Raw genomic sequence first — 13,077 nt, 5'->3', positions numbered from 1 at the left:
TTAGGTAGTGAATGACAGTGCCTGGCTGGTTCCCGCATGTGGCTATGTGATTATGTTGTGGGATGGCGAAGGAAATGGCACCTGCTAGCTCCTTTTTTCCAGGAGAAGTTCCTCAGTGAACTCTGAGATTACTAACTCTTATATGCCCCAGATATTTATGAAATTCCTGCTTCTAAGCTATATCTTCCTAGAAGTTGTGCTTTCTCTTTAAGGCTGGGGACCCAGCTTTCTAATGCCCTCTAGGCTCTTTTAGAATGGAGCCACTGATTTTTGAAAATACTAGGGTTTACGGCCTGCTAGTTGTAAGAACTCAGGAAATCTGGTACCTCTGATTTTCAGAGCCAAATGCTATGGGGATTCATCTTCCCTGTTCAGGGTCTCCATTGTGATAGTCTGTTTCTCACCCCTCTCTGTGCCCCCAGGCCCCTCCCTCTCATGGATGGCACACTATCCATTTACGTCCCCACAGTGTTTCCACCCTTCCTACCCTCTTTGATGTAGCCTTTTCTCTACATTTAGTTGTGGAGTTTGTTCTGCCAGTCTTTGGGTCTTTTTCTGGGTTATTTGCACTGATGTGTTATCTATTTGTTTCTGTGGGATGAGGTGAGGTTAGGATCCTCCTACTCTGCTATCTTCCCAGGAAGTCCAATAGTATCTTCCCTCCTGACATTTTAAGTACAAAACCATGTTTAAAAAATAATTTCATTGGATCTTAATTTATGGCTATAATTGCATCCATCAGAGTTGAGTTCTGTTTTTTTGTAGTTATTTTCTGTCTGTGTCTTTAGATCTGCCTTAGTGGGGATACCTCCTTGGATCATTCAACTTGGTCTTCCTCTCTGAAGTTACTTAGTTCCAGTAAATGGCTTATTATATTTCTGTGGCTGTTTACGAATGTGAGTTTCCTCACTACATTATAGTCCTATATAGAGATCTCTGAACAGTTGCTAGAAGGCTTGTTTTTGTCCTCATTATCCCCTTTTTCTGTTTTTATAGTTGTGTCCTCTCTAATTTCAGTGAGATTAAAAATATAGATTTAAAGCTTTCTTCTGTTTCTTAAGATAACACTTTCTGAAGAGAAACATTTACTCTACACTTTGAAGATGGTTTTCCATTTTCATTTCAAGTTCATATTTTTCTGATGAGAAGGATTCATTCAAATCAACATTTCTGTGTAATTTGGCATTCTCTTCGTCTACTTTTTAAGATTTTCTCTTTTTACTTGGTTTTCAACATTTCATTCTGATGTGTGTAGGCATGATTTTCTTTATATACATCAACTTGGGGTTTGCTGAGCATCTTGAGTATATAAATTTCACCAAATTTGAGAAATTTTCAGCTACTTTTTCAGCCACTTATTCTATCACTTTCTCTCTCTCTTTTCCTTATGAAAATGCATTTAAATGTTAGATATTTAATAGTATCCCAAATGTTCCTTAGTCCCTCTTCATTTTTCAAGTATTTGTTCTCTTGTCTTTAGATAGGTGTATTTTCTACTGATGTATCTTCAAAGGTCTGACTCTTTCCACTGCCTATCCAATTTGCTCCTATGCTCATCCTTTAAGTTTTAAAAATTCAGGTACTGTATTTTTCTCTACTACAATTTACATTGGCTATTTTTTATAGGTCATACTGATCTGATGAAATTTTTATTATTTCCTTCATTATGAACATATTTTCCCTTACTTTGGGTATTGTTATAATAGTTGCTTTAAAAATCTTCTACACTAACTTTAAAATTGAATCTATCTTGGGATCACTCTCTGTAGATTGTTTTTATCTTATGAGTAAGTCTCATTTTGCTGTTTCTTTAAATGTTAAGTAATTCTAAATTGTGTTCTGAATATTGGGAATATCATGTTGTTCAAACTCTGGATTCTACTATATTCTTCTGGTATGGTTAGTCTTATTTTTGTTTGTTTTGCATTAATATACTTAACATTATTGGATATAAAATGAAAATTCTGTGTTTAGGCATCAGCTCAAATTGCATTTCAGTTCTTTTAGGTTTTGGTAGTCTTCCCTATGTATATGTGGTTCAGGGCTTGGGGGAGATTTGGGAAGGGTTTATACAGAGTTTGGGTCCCCTTCTTTCATTCTCTCTTCTTTGTGTGACTTCCCCTAAGTTTTTGAGTGGCTGAGATTGCCCTGATTTTCTTTCTCTGGTTTGTGAGGTGTAGAAACTCTTTTTATTTTATTATTATTTTTTATCAGCTGTTAGATGCCCTGCCTGGCTCAGGTAGGGCTTGCCCTCAGATTAGAAGCCAGAAAACAAGAATCTTACCTAGGACCCTTTCTTCTTCCAAGCATCCCCTTCTCTCAAGAATCTACCTATTCTTGGTTTCTGTCCAGTGTTGGTATTTGTATTTTGTTCAGGGTTTGTAGTTTTTATATGTGGCAGGGTCTATCCAGTAGGAACTTGCCCTGCTATACCAGAAACAGAGCTGGGGATTTTAGATATGATTCCTCAAACTGTCTCTCATCTGATGGAGAATTGCTGAGACATTTCATGTGTAACAGAATCCATTCATTCTCACAAAGTCAGAACTATGTTTATTTTCTGCTAGGAGTAGAGTTGCTTCTTTTCATAGAATTTGAAATGTTTGTAGTAAAATATTTCAGGCCTAGAGAAAAGGAAAAATGAAATATTTAATTTATTGTAGTAATAATTTATCAGATTCAAGTCAGTTTTCCTGTAGGAAATGAACAGGAAGATACACCTGCAGAAATTATCCACCATTATTCCTGAGAAATGTGCAAGTAAATAAATGTGCTCCAGTCATCATCTTGGCTACCTGTGGATTTTAGAAAGATAATAATTATAACAATTAATTCATAGAAACAGAAATACTAAAATGAATGCATTTTCCCCCTTTTATTACATCATAGCAAATAGCACATGCTCTGGAAATTGAGAACAAAGTTCTTCAGGAACAACTGAAACAGGCTGTCCAGGTAAATGACATTATGTTCTTTTAAAATTGTTAACAAGTGAAGGAAATATCTGTAAACAACTTTTTAAAAAATTTCTTTGGGTTTTTTACTCTTTTGTGTGTGTGTTTATGTTGGTCACCATACAGTACATCATTAGCTTTTGATATAGTGTTCCATGATTCATTGTTTGTGTATAACACCCAATGCTCCATGCAATATGTGCCCTCCTTAATACCCATCACTGGGCTGACCCATCCCCCCCACCCCTTCCCTCTGAAACCCTCAGTTTGTTTCCTAGAGTCCATAGTCTCTCATGGTTCGTCTCCCCTTCTGATCTCCCCCCCTTCATTTTCCCCTTCCTTCTCCTAATGTAAACAACTTTTAAATGAATAATTTTGACCTTGAAAACTAATAGGTCTATGTATTGTACTATTTCTCTGGATTTAAAGTGCATTCATTTTATGTACTAAGAATATATTAGTAAAATTTAATATTCATTCTTATTCAAAACAATAAACTAGAAAGAAAGGTAAACTTCCTTAATCAAATAAAATAAATCTATTTCAAACTGAGACACTGTTATGTGGACAATAATGCAGGCATCCCAGCTCAACTCAATTAAACTACGATGTTGGTTTTTACTACTCTTTATGAAATTCTTGTTTAATGATTAAAGAAATGAAAAAAGCTACAAACATTTTCATAAGTGGATAGACAAAAGTATAATTATTTTTATATTTATTTTCCTTTGAAAAAATGCAAGATAATACACAAATTTATTAATAAAAATATTAATGACATAATTTCAAAATGTGGCTGAGGACAAAATAGATATAAAAAAGCAATGGAAGGAGGCTGGGAAAATGGCAGAATAGGAGGACCTTAATTACACCTCATCCTGCAGATATAGCTAGATAACACTCATATCAGCATAAATAACAGAAAACAGCCTGAAGGATGGCAGAAAAAACTCTACAATTAAAGGTAGAGAAGAGGCCACACTGAAGAGGGTAGGCAGGGTGAGGACATGGTGGGGAGCTAAACATGCATGTCGACTATCCCTAGGAGGAAGGGACACTGTGGGTAAAAAGATGGAAGAGAAACAGACTGTTACACTGGGGAGCCTGCATGGAGAAGATGAATCTCTGTAATATTTGAAAGCAAGAGGTTCCAAATTTTGTGAGTTCTTACAAGTAGCAGGACTTAAAGTCTGGAATTTGAAAAATTAGCAGGCTGGCTATGAGAGAGCTCAGAGGGTATTAGGAAGCTGAGTTCTGTCTTTAATGAGACATCATGATAAACAACTTGTGGAGGTACAGCATAATAGCAGTAGTTTGAAAAATGCATGGAGTATATGGGAGGGAGAGTTATTTACTCATCTCAGAGCCCATCTCAGAGTGGTGGGAATCAAAGGGAAACCCCTCCAGGAACAAAGGAGGTGATAGGTAACATCTCCCTTCCCCACTTTCCAGCATAAACATAAGGTCACTTGTAGGAACCAACATGATGCCAACATTCAGTACCTAACTTGCTTCTACTAAGCCCTACCCTCTCACCCTTCAGCTGACCCAAACTTCCCATTTGCTCCAGTCCCAGTGCTGTGGGTCCCTTTCCCCAGAAGACCATGCAAACTTCACCAATATGTCCTCTCTTGGTCTACTATTTTGTTCCTCTTGTCCCGGCAGTGGTGTCAGGCCCTGTGGAAGCTCAAGCTGCAACCTTGTTAAAATTGCATGTTCTATCCATCCAGCACTGGTCCACTGCCACAGAAGCAGTGGCAGGTCTCATTTCACAAGCAGACTTGTTCGCATTTTGTAAAGTGTGCTCCACCACAGTCAGGGACCAAACCCTGTCAACAATAGGCAGAGAGTCTGTTTAGATGACTAAAGAAAAAAGTGGCTAGGACACAACAGCAGGCCACATAAAACACACACAGGAGACACCCTATGAGCATCAGTTCCTTGAGACAAGGGATGCTGCACTGCAGGCACTACAGTACCTCTTCTTCATAAGGCCATTTTTAAGAGCAGGAGATGTAGCTGACTTTCCTAAAACACAGAAACAGACAGAGTTGGGCAAAATGAGGAGACAGAGGAATATATTCCAAATTAAAGAATAAGACAAAACCATATCAGGGGCGCCTGGGTAGCGCAGTTGTTAAAGCGTCTGCCTTCATGATCCTGGAGTCCCGGGATTGAGTCCCACATCGGGCTCCTCTGCTGGGAGCCTTCTTCTTCCTCTCCCACTCCCCCTGCTGTGTTCCCTCTCTCTCTGGCTGTCTCTCTGTCACATAAATAAATAAAATCTTTAAAAAAAAAAAGACAAAATCATATCAAGAGACCTAAGCAAAACAGATATAAGTGTTATACCTGATAGAGAATTTAAAGTAATGATTATAATAGTACTCACTGGACTTGAGAAAAGAGTGGAAGATGTCAGTGAGACTCTTATGAAAGAGATAAAAAAGAACCAACAAGAGACCAAGAACATGATAATTGAAGTTAAAAATACACATGATGGAATAAATAGCAGGCTAGAGGAAGCAGAGGAACAAATTAATGACTTGGAAGACAATAGTGGAAAGCAATGAAGCTGAGCAAGTTAGAGAGGAAAAAGATATGCAAAATCGCAATAGACTTAAGGAACTCAGTGACTACATCAAGCATAATATTTGCAGTATGGGGATCCCAGAAGGAGAGACAAAAGGGGGCAGAAAATTTATTTGAAGAAATAATGGCTGAAAACTTCCCCAATCTGGGAAAGGAAACAAATATCCAGATCCAGAAGGAACAGAGATCGTCCAACAAAATCAACCCAAGGAGGTCTACACAAAGACACATGGTACTCAAAATGGCAAAAAGTATTGATAAAGAAACAATTTTAAAAGCAGCGAGAGAGAAGACAGGAAGATGATGGCAGAATAGGAGGACTCACCTCATTCCATGACTATAACTAGGTAACTATCAAATCATCCCAAATACCACAGAAACCAATCTGAAGACTGACAACTACAGGAAGAGGCCACCTCAAAGAAGACAGGAAGTGCAGAGATGTGGTTTGGGGAGAAACATATCCTGGCTGTGGCAGAGGGGAAGCAGCTGTGGTCATTGAGAATGGTGAAAGAAGAGCATGCAGTGGAATGCACAAGGAGAATGTCTCCCCAAAGTCATTGGGTTGGAAAACAAAAGGAGTTGAATTTCATGAGTTCTTGCAACCAGCACAGCTTGAAGCCTGCAGTTTTAAAGGTCAACAGACTTGGTTGAGATAGAGCCCAGAGGGCAGTGTATTGCTCTTGGAGGGAAGGCAGGCAAACAGCTTGGGAACATACAGCATGGAAACAGTGATCTGAAGAGTGCCTGGGGCACACCGTGGGGAGATTATTTGCTTTTCTCAGAGCATGTCCCTGAGAGGCAGCATTCACTGAGACACCTTTTGGGAGAAAAGCAGCTAGTCACTAGTTCCCTGCTCCACCCCTCAGCATAAACACAGAGCCACCTGTAGGAAGCAGTGCAATGTGGATACTGGTGGCCTAGCTTGCTTACACTAAGCCCCATTCCCCTGTACTCCAGTGGAACTGCCGTTCTCAGTAATGCTTACCTCAGCCCTGGTGTAGTTGGCTCATCCACCAGAAGACCAGCACAAACACTTGCCCACATCACATCTCCCAATCGGAGAGTTTTGCAGGGCTTCAGTTCTAGTGGAGGTGATGACAGGTCTCATTTCACAAGCAGATCAGAGTACACCTAATTAAAACTCACCACTTCAGGCCAGGGACCAAACACTGCCAACAGCAGGCAAAGAAAGCCTCTGCAATAACTGATCTGAAGGATAGAGCAGCCAGAACGTAAAAGCAGAAGACATGCAACACACTGTAGGCACTCCCTGAAGCTCTAGGTCCTGGGCACTACATGACCTCTTCTTCATAAGGCCATTACTTTTAGGAGAGAAGAGGGAAACATAATTGGCTTTTCTAACACACAGAAGGAGGCAGAGTCTTAGAAAAATGAGAAGACAGAGGAATTTATCTCAAATGAAAGAAGAAGATAAGGTCGTGGCCAGAGATCTAAGTGAAGCAGATACAGTAACATGCCTGATGGAGAATTTAAAGCAATGATCATTAGGATATTCACTGGACCTGATAAAAGAATGGAACACATCAGTGAGACCCTTACCACAGAGATAAAAGAGTTAAGAAAGTATTAATCAGAGATGAAAAGTGCAATAAATGAGGTTAGAAAGATCCTTAATGCAAAGAACAAGAGGCTGGAAGAAGCAGAGGAATAAATTAATGACCTAGAAGACAAAATAATGGAAAGCAATGATGCTGAACAAAAGAGAGAATTATGCACCATGAGAATAGACTTAGGGAACTCAGTAACTCCATCAAAGGTTATAACATTCGTATTATAGGAGTCCCAGAAGAAGAAGAAGAGAGAAAAGGGAGCAGAAAATTTATTTGAAGAAATAAATGCTGAAAATTTCTCTAATCTAGGGAAGAAAACAGACACCCAGATCTAGGAGGCATAGAGAACTCCCTTCGAAATCAACAAAAGCAAGCTGATACCAAGATGTATTGTAATTAAATTTACAAAATATAGTGATAAAGAAAAAGTCTTAAAAGCAGCAAGACAATGGACCCTCAACTCTATGGTCAGCTAATCTACAAAACAGGAAAAAATACCCAATGGAAAAAAGACAGTCTCTTCAATAAATGGTGCTGGGAAAATTGGACAGCCACATGCAGAAGAATGAAACTGGACCATTCTCTTACAGCATACACAAAGATAAACTCAAAATGGATGAAAGACCTCAATGTGAGATGGGAATCCATCAAAATCCTGCAGGAGAACATAGACAGTAACCTCTTCAACATAGGCTACAGCAATTTCTTGCAAGCTATGTCTCCAAAGGCAGGGAAACAAAAGCAAAAATGAACTTTTGGGACTTCATCAAGATAAAATCTTCTATACACCAAAGAAACAGTCAACAAAACAAAGAGACAACCCATGGAATGGGAGAAGATATTTGCAAATAACACTATGGATAAAGGGCTGGTATCCAAGATCTATAAAGAACTTCTCCAACTCAACACCCAAAAAACAAATAAGTCAAGAAATGGGCAGAAGACATGGACAAACACTTCTCCAAAGAAGACATACAAATGACTAACAGACACATGAAAAAATGTTCAACAACATCACTTGGCATCAGGGAAATACAAATCAAAACCATAATGAGATACCACCTCACACCAGTTAGAATTCAGAATAGGAGGGGAGATAAAGAATTTCACAGACAGACAAAACTAAAGGAGTTCATGACCACCAAATCAATTCTGCAAGAAATATTAAAGGGGACTCTTTGAGTGGAAAGGAGGAATCAAAAGTGACAGTATAAAGGCAGGAAACACAAAAGGAGTAAAAACATTTCTATGAGAAATCAGTCAAGTTTTTGTCATTAGATCATTCAAGCAGAAAATCAACAAGAAAACAAGTTTTATGTGAGAATCCAACAGCTTAAATCCTAATAGGGAAAAACAGAGCTTTTCCTCTATGATCAGGAACAAGACAAGGATGTCCACTCTCACCACTTTTATTCAACATAGTAGTGGAAGTCCTAGCCACAGCAGTCAGAGGACAAAAAGAAATAGGAGGCAATCAAATCATCAGGGAAGAAGTAAAACTTCTTTGCAGATGACATGCCTGAAAGATTCCACTAAAAAACTGCTAGAACTGATAAATGAATTCAATAAAGTTACAGGATACAAAATCAATGTACAGAAATCTGTTGCATTTCTATACACTAATAAATAATGAAGCAGCGGAAAAAGTAAGAAAATAATCCCATTTACAACTGCACCAAAAATAATAAAGTACCTAGGAATAAAGCTAATCAAAGAGGTGAAAGACTTGTACTCTGAAAAGTACAAAATGCTGATGAAAGAAATTGATGATAACACACAGAAATAGAAAGACATTCCATGCTCATGAATTGGAAGAACAAATATTGTTAAAATGCCTACATTACACAAAGTAATCTACACATTTGATGCAATCCCTAGCAAAATACCAACAGCATTTTCACAGAGGTAGAACAAACTTATATTTGTATGGACTAACAAATGACTCCAAATAGCCAAGGTAATCTTGAAAGAGGAAAAACAAAAACAAACAATAGACTCGAGGTATCACAATTCCAGACTTCAAGTTATATTACAAAGTTGTAGTAATCAAAACAGTATGGTATTGACACAAAGACAGATATATAGACCAATGGAACAGAATAGAAAACCCAGAAATAAACCCACAATTATATTGCCAATTAAACTTTGAAAAAGTAGGAAGGAATATGCAATGGGAAAAAGTCTCTGCAACAAATAGTGCTGAGGAAACCAGACACTACCTGCAAAAAAGAATGAAATTGGAGCTACATCAAAATAAAAAGCTTTTGCATATTGAAAATACAATCAATAAATCTAAAAGGCTGCCTACTGAATGGGAGAAGATATTTGCAAATCACATATTTGATAAAGGGTGAGTGTCCAAAATACATAAAGATCAACTCAACACTAAAAAAAACCAAATAATCCAATTAAAAATGGGTAGATACTCTGGAAAACACTCTGGAAGACACTCTGGAAAACAGAAAAATGTCCTCAGGACATTAAAGTAGAGCTACCTTACGATCCAGCAATTTCTCTACTGACTATTTACCCCAAAGATACAGAGGTAGTGAAAAGAAAGGGCACGTGCACCCCAATGTTCATAGTAGCAGTGTCCACAATAGTCAAATTGTGGAAGGAGCTGAGATGTCCTTAATGGTTGAATGGATAAAGAAGATGTGGTTCATATATACAATAGAATATTATTCAGCCATCAGAAAGGATGAATATCTACCATTTACATCGACATGGATGGAACTGGAGGATATTATGCTAAGTGAAATAAGTCAATCAGAGAAATACAATTTTCATATGGTTTCACTCATATGTGGAATATAAGGAATAGTGCAGGGAACCATAGGGGAAGGGAGGGAAAACTGAATGGGAAGAAATCACTGAGGGAGACAAACCGTATGAGACTCTTGACTCTGGGAAAGAAACTGAGGGTTGTGAAAAGGGTTGTGGGTAGGGGGATGGGGTAACTGGGTGATGGGAATTAAAGAGGGCATGTGATATGATGAGCACTGGGTGTTATATTCAACTAATTAATCATTGAACATTATATCAAAAACTAATGATATACTATACCTTGGCTAATTGAATTTAAATAAAAAAATAAAAATGGGCAGAAGACATGAACAGACACTTCTCTAAAGAAGACATCTAGATCACCAACAGACACATTAAAACATAGTCAACATCACCCATCATAAGGGAAATGCAAATCAAAATCACAATGAGATTCATCTCACCCCTGTCAGAATGGCTAAAATCAAAATCAGAAGGGGGAATGAAGCATGAGAGACTATGGACTCTGAAAAACAAACTGAGGGCTTCAGAGGGAAGGGGGTGGGGGAATGGGATAGGCTGGTGACGGGTAGTAAGGAGGGCATGTGTTGCATGGTGCACTGGGTGTTGTACGCAACTAATGAATCATTGAACTTTACATAAAATAAATAAATAAATAAATAAATAAATAAATAAAAATTAGACTACAATAAAAAATACATTAAATAGAAAAAAAAACCAAAAAACAAACAAACAAACACCTCAAGATACAGCAAATGTTAGTGAGAATGTGTAGAAAATGGAACCCTGGTGCACTCACTGTTGGTGGGAATGCAAACTGGTGCAGACACTGTCAAGACAGTATGGCCTTTCCTCAAAATATTAAAAACAGAACTACTGTGTGATCCAGGAATCACAGTACCCAAAGAATACAAAAACACGAATTCAAAGGGATATATGAACCTCTGTGTTTATTGTAGCATTATTTACAATAGCCAAACTATGGAAGCACTCCAAATGTCCATTGATAGATAAAGAAGATGTTATATATAAAACAATATATATTATATATATAATGCAGCATTATTCAGCCATAAAAAAACCCCAAATCTCTCCATTTGCAATAATATGGATGGAGCTAGAGAGTATAATGCTAAACAAAATAAGCCAGTCAGAGAAAGACAGTTACCATATGATTTTACTCATATGTGGAATTTAAGAAACAAAACAAACAGGAACATCTGGGTGGCTCAGTCAGTTCAGCATCAGCCTTCGGCTCAGGTCATTGTCCCGGGACCCTTGGATCAGCAGTCTCCCTACTCAGCGAGGAGCCTGCTTCTCCCTCTCCCTCTCCCTCTCCCCTCTGCTCATGGGCTCTCTCTCAAATAAATCTTTAAAAAAAGAGAAAAAAGGGGAAAAAAGGAGGGACAGACAAACTGAGAAACAGACTCTTAACTTTACAGAGCAAACAGATGGTTACCAGAGGGGAGGTGGGTGAGAAGATGGGTAAAATAGTTGAAAGGGATTAAGAGTTCACTTACCTTGATGAGCACTGAGTAATATTTGGTAAATTACCATTTTGTACATACTAATATAACACTGTACATTTACTACATTGGAGTTAAAATTTAAAGAAAGGAAAAGAAAAAGAGCAATAGGTTTCCTTCTTATCCAAAACAACCATTTAGAAACCATAATGGAGACGATTCTATTTATTATTTATTTTACTTATTTTATTTAAATTCATTTAGTTAACATATATTGTACCATTAGTTTCAGACGTAGAGTTCAATTATTCATCTGTTGCATTTAACACCCAGTGTTCATTACATCAAGTGCCCTCCTAATGCCCATCACCCGGTTACCCCATCCCCTCACCCACCTCCCCTCTAGCAGCTCTCAGTTTTTTCCCCATAGTTGAGTCTCTTATGGTTTGTCCCCATCTCTGATTTCATCTTATTTTATTTTTCCTTCCCTTCCTCTACGATCCTGTTTTGTTTCTTAAATTCCACATATGAGTGAAATCATATGATAATTGTCTTTCTCTGATTGACTTATTTCACTTAGCATAATGCCCTCCAGTTCCATCCGTGTCATTGTAAATGGTATGATTTCATCCTTTTTGATGGCTGGGTAATGTTCCATTGTGTGTGTGTGTGTGTGTGTGTGTGTGTATGTGTGTATCACATATTCTTATCCATTCATCTGTCAACGGACATCTGGGCTCTTTCCATAGTTTGGATTGTGGACATTGCTGCTATAAACATTGTTGTGCAGGTGCCCCTTCGGATCATAACATTTGTATCCTTTGGGTAAATACCTAGTAGTGCAATTGCTGGATTGTAGGGTAGCTCTATTTTTAACTTTTTGAGGAAACTCCATACTATTTTCCAGAGTGGCTGTACAAGCTTGCATTCCCACCAACAGTGCAAGAGGGTTCCACTTTCTCTGTATCCTTGCTAACATTTGTAGTTTCCTGACTTGTTAATTTTAGTGATTCTGCCTGATGTGAGGTGGTATCTCATTGTGGTTTTGATTTGCATTTCCCTGATGCCAAGTGATGTTGAGCATTTTTTCATGTGTAGAGATGATTCTATTTATAATACTAGAGTAGCATATTTAACAAAAAATACAAAGTTTTTTAAATGAAGTAAAACACACTTTACTGAGGGATATAGATGAATAATGAAGAAATAGAAATTTATGTTTTTGGTTTTGAAGGTACAATATTATAAATATTTCAATTTTCTGTATTTTCCAAATTGATATATAGATTTAAAGCAATTTATTTCTGGGTATAGATGGAATTATTTTGGAGTTTAACAGAATTATTACAGGATATATTGAGAAAGGAATCTGGTGACTATTCAAAAGAATAATAAGGATTTGGTTGTTAAAAAATCAATATGTAATATAACACTATAATAACTAAAACAATGTGGTTCTGGATTTGGTGCTGAATAAAAAATCCAGAAGCAGATTCAAAGGAATGCAATAATTTAGTATATTATAATTTTAGTTACTGAAACTTTTTTATAGACAGACAAAATAGTCACAAAAAGTAAACTACTATAAAAAAAGTAGTTCTCATGTGATAGTTTGTGACACACATCAAAATAAGTTGCAGCTTGATTTAAGTTCCAAAATTAATAAATGAAGTATGAAGATATAAGAAGAAATACTGGGTAACAGTG

General features: G+C 37.4%; 1 protein-coding gene across 1 annotated transcript in view; it reads left to right on the top strand.

Moving 5' to 3' along the window:
• Positions 1-13,077, top strand: part of CCDC7 (coiled-coil domain containing 7) — a 346,398-nt gene that overhangs the window by 104,309 nt on the left and 229,012 nt on the right. Inside the window, exon 14 of the mRNA XM_040645272.1 lies at positions 2,890-2,955. Within this exon, the coding sequence (XP_040501206.1) occupies positions 2,890-2,955 (66 nt within the window). The remainder of the gene's footprint in view (positions 1-2,889; positions 2,956-13,077) is intronic.

The sequence above is a fragment of the Ursus maritimus genome, unplaced genomic scaffold (genome assembly GCF_017311325.1).
Source record: "Ursus maritimus isolate PB19 unplaced genomic scaffold, ASM1731132v1 scaffold_31, whole genome shotgun sequence".
Taxonomy (NCBI): Eukaryota; Metazoa; Chordata; class Mammalia; order Carnivora; family Ursidae; genus Ursus; species Ursus maritimus.
The sequence above is the reverse complement of the archived record's forward strand: the minus strand, read 5'-3'. Positions and strand labels throughout refer to the sequence as shown.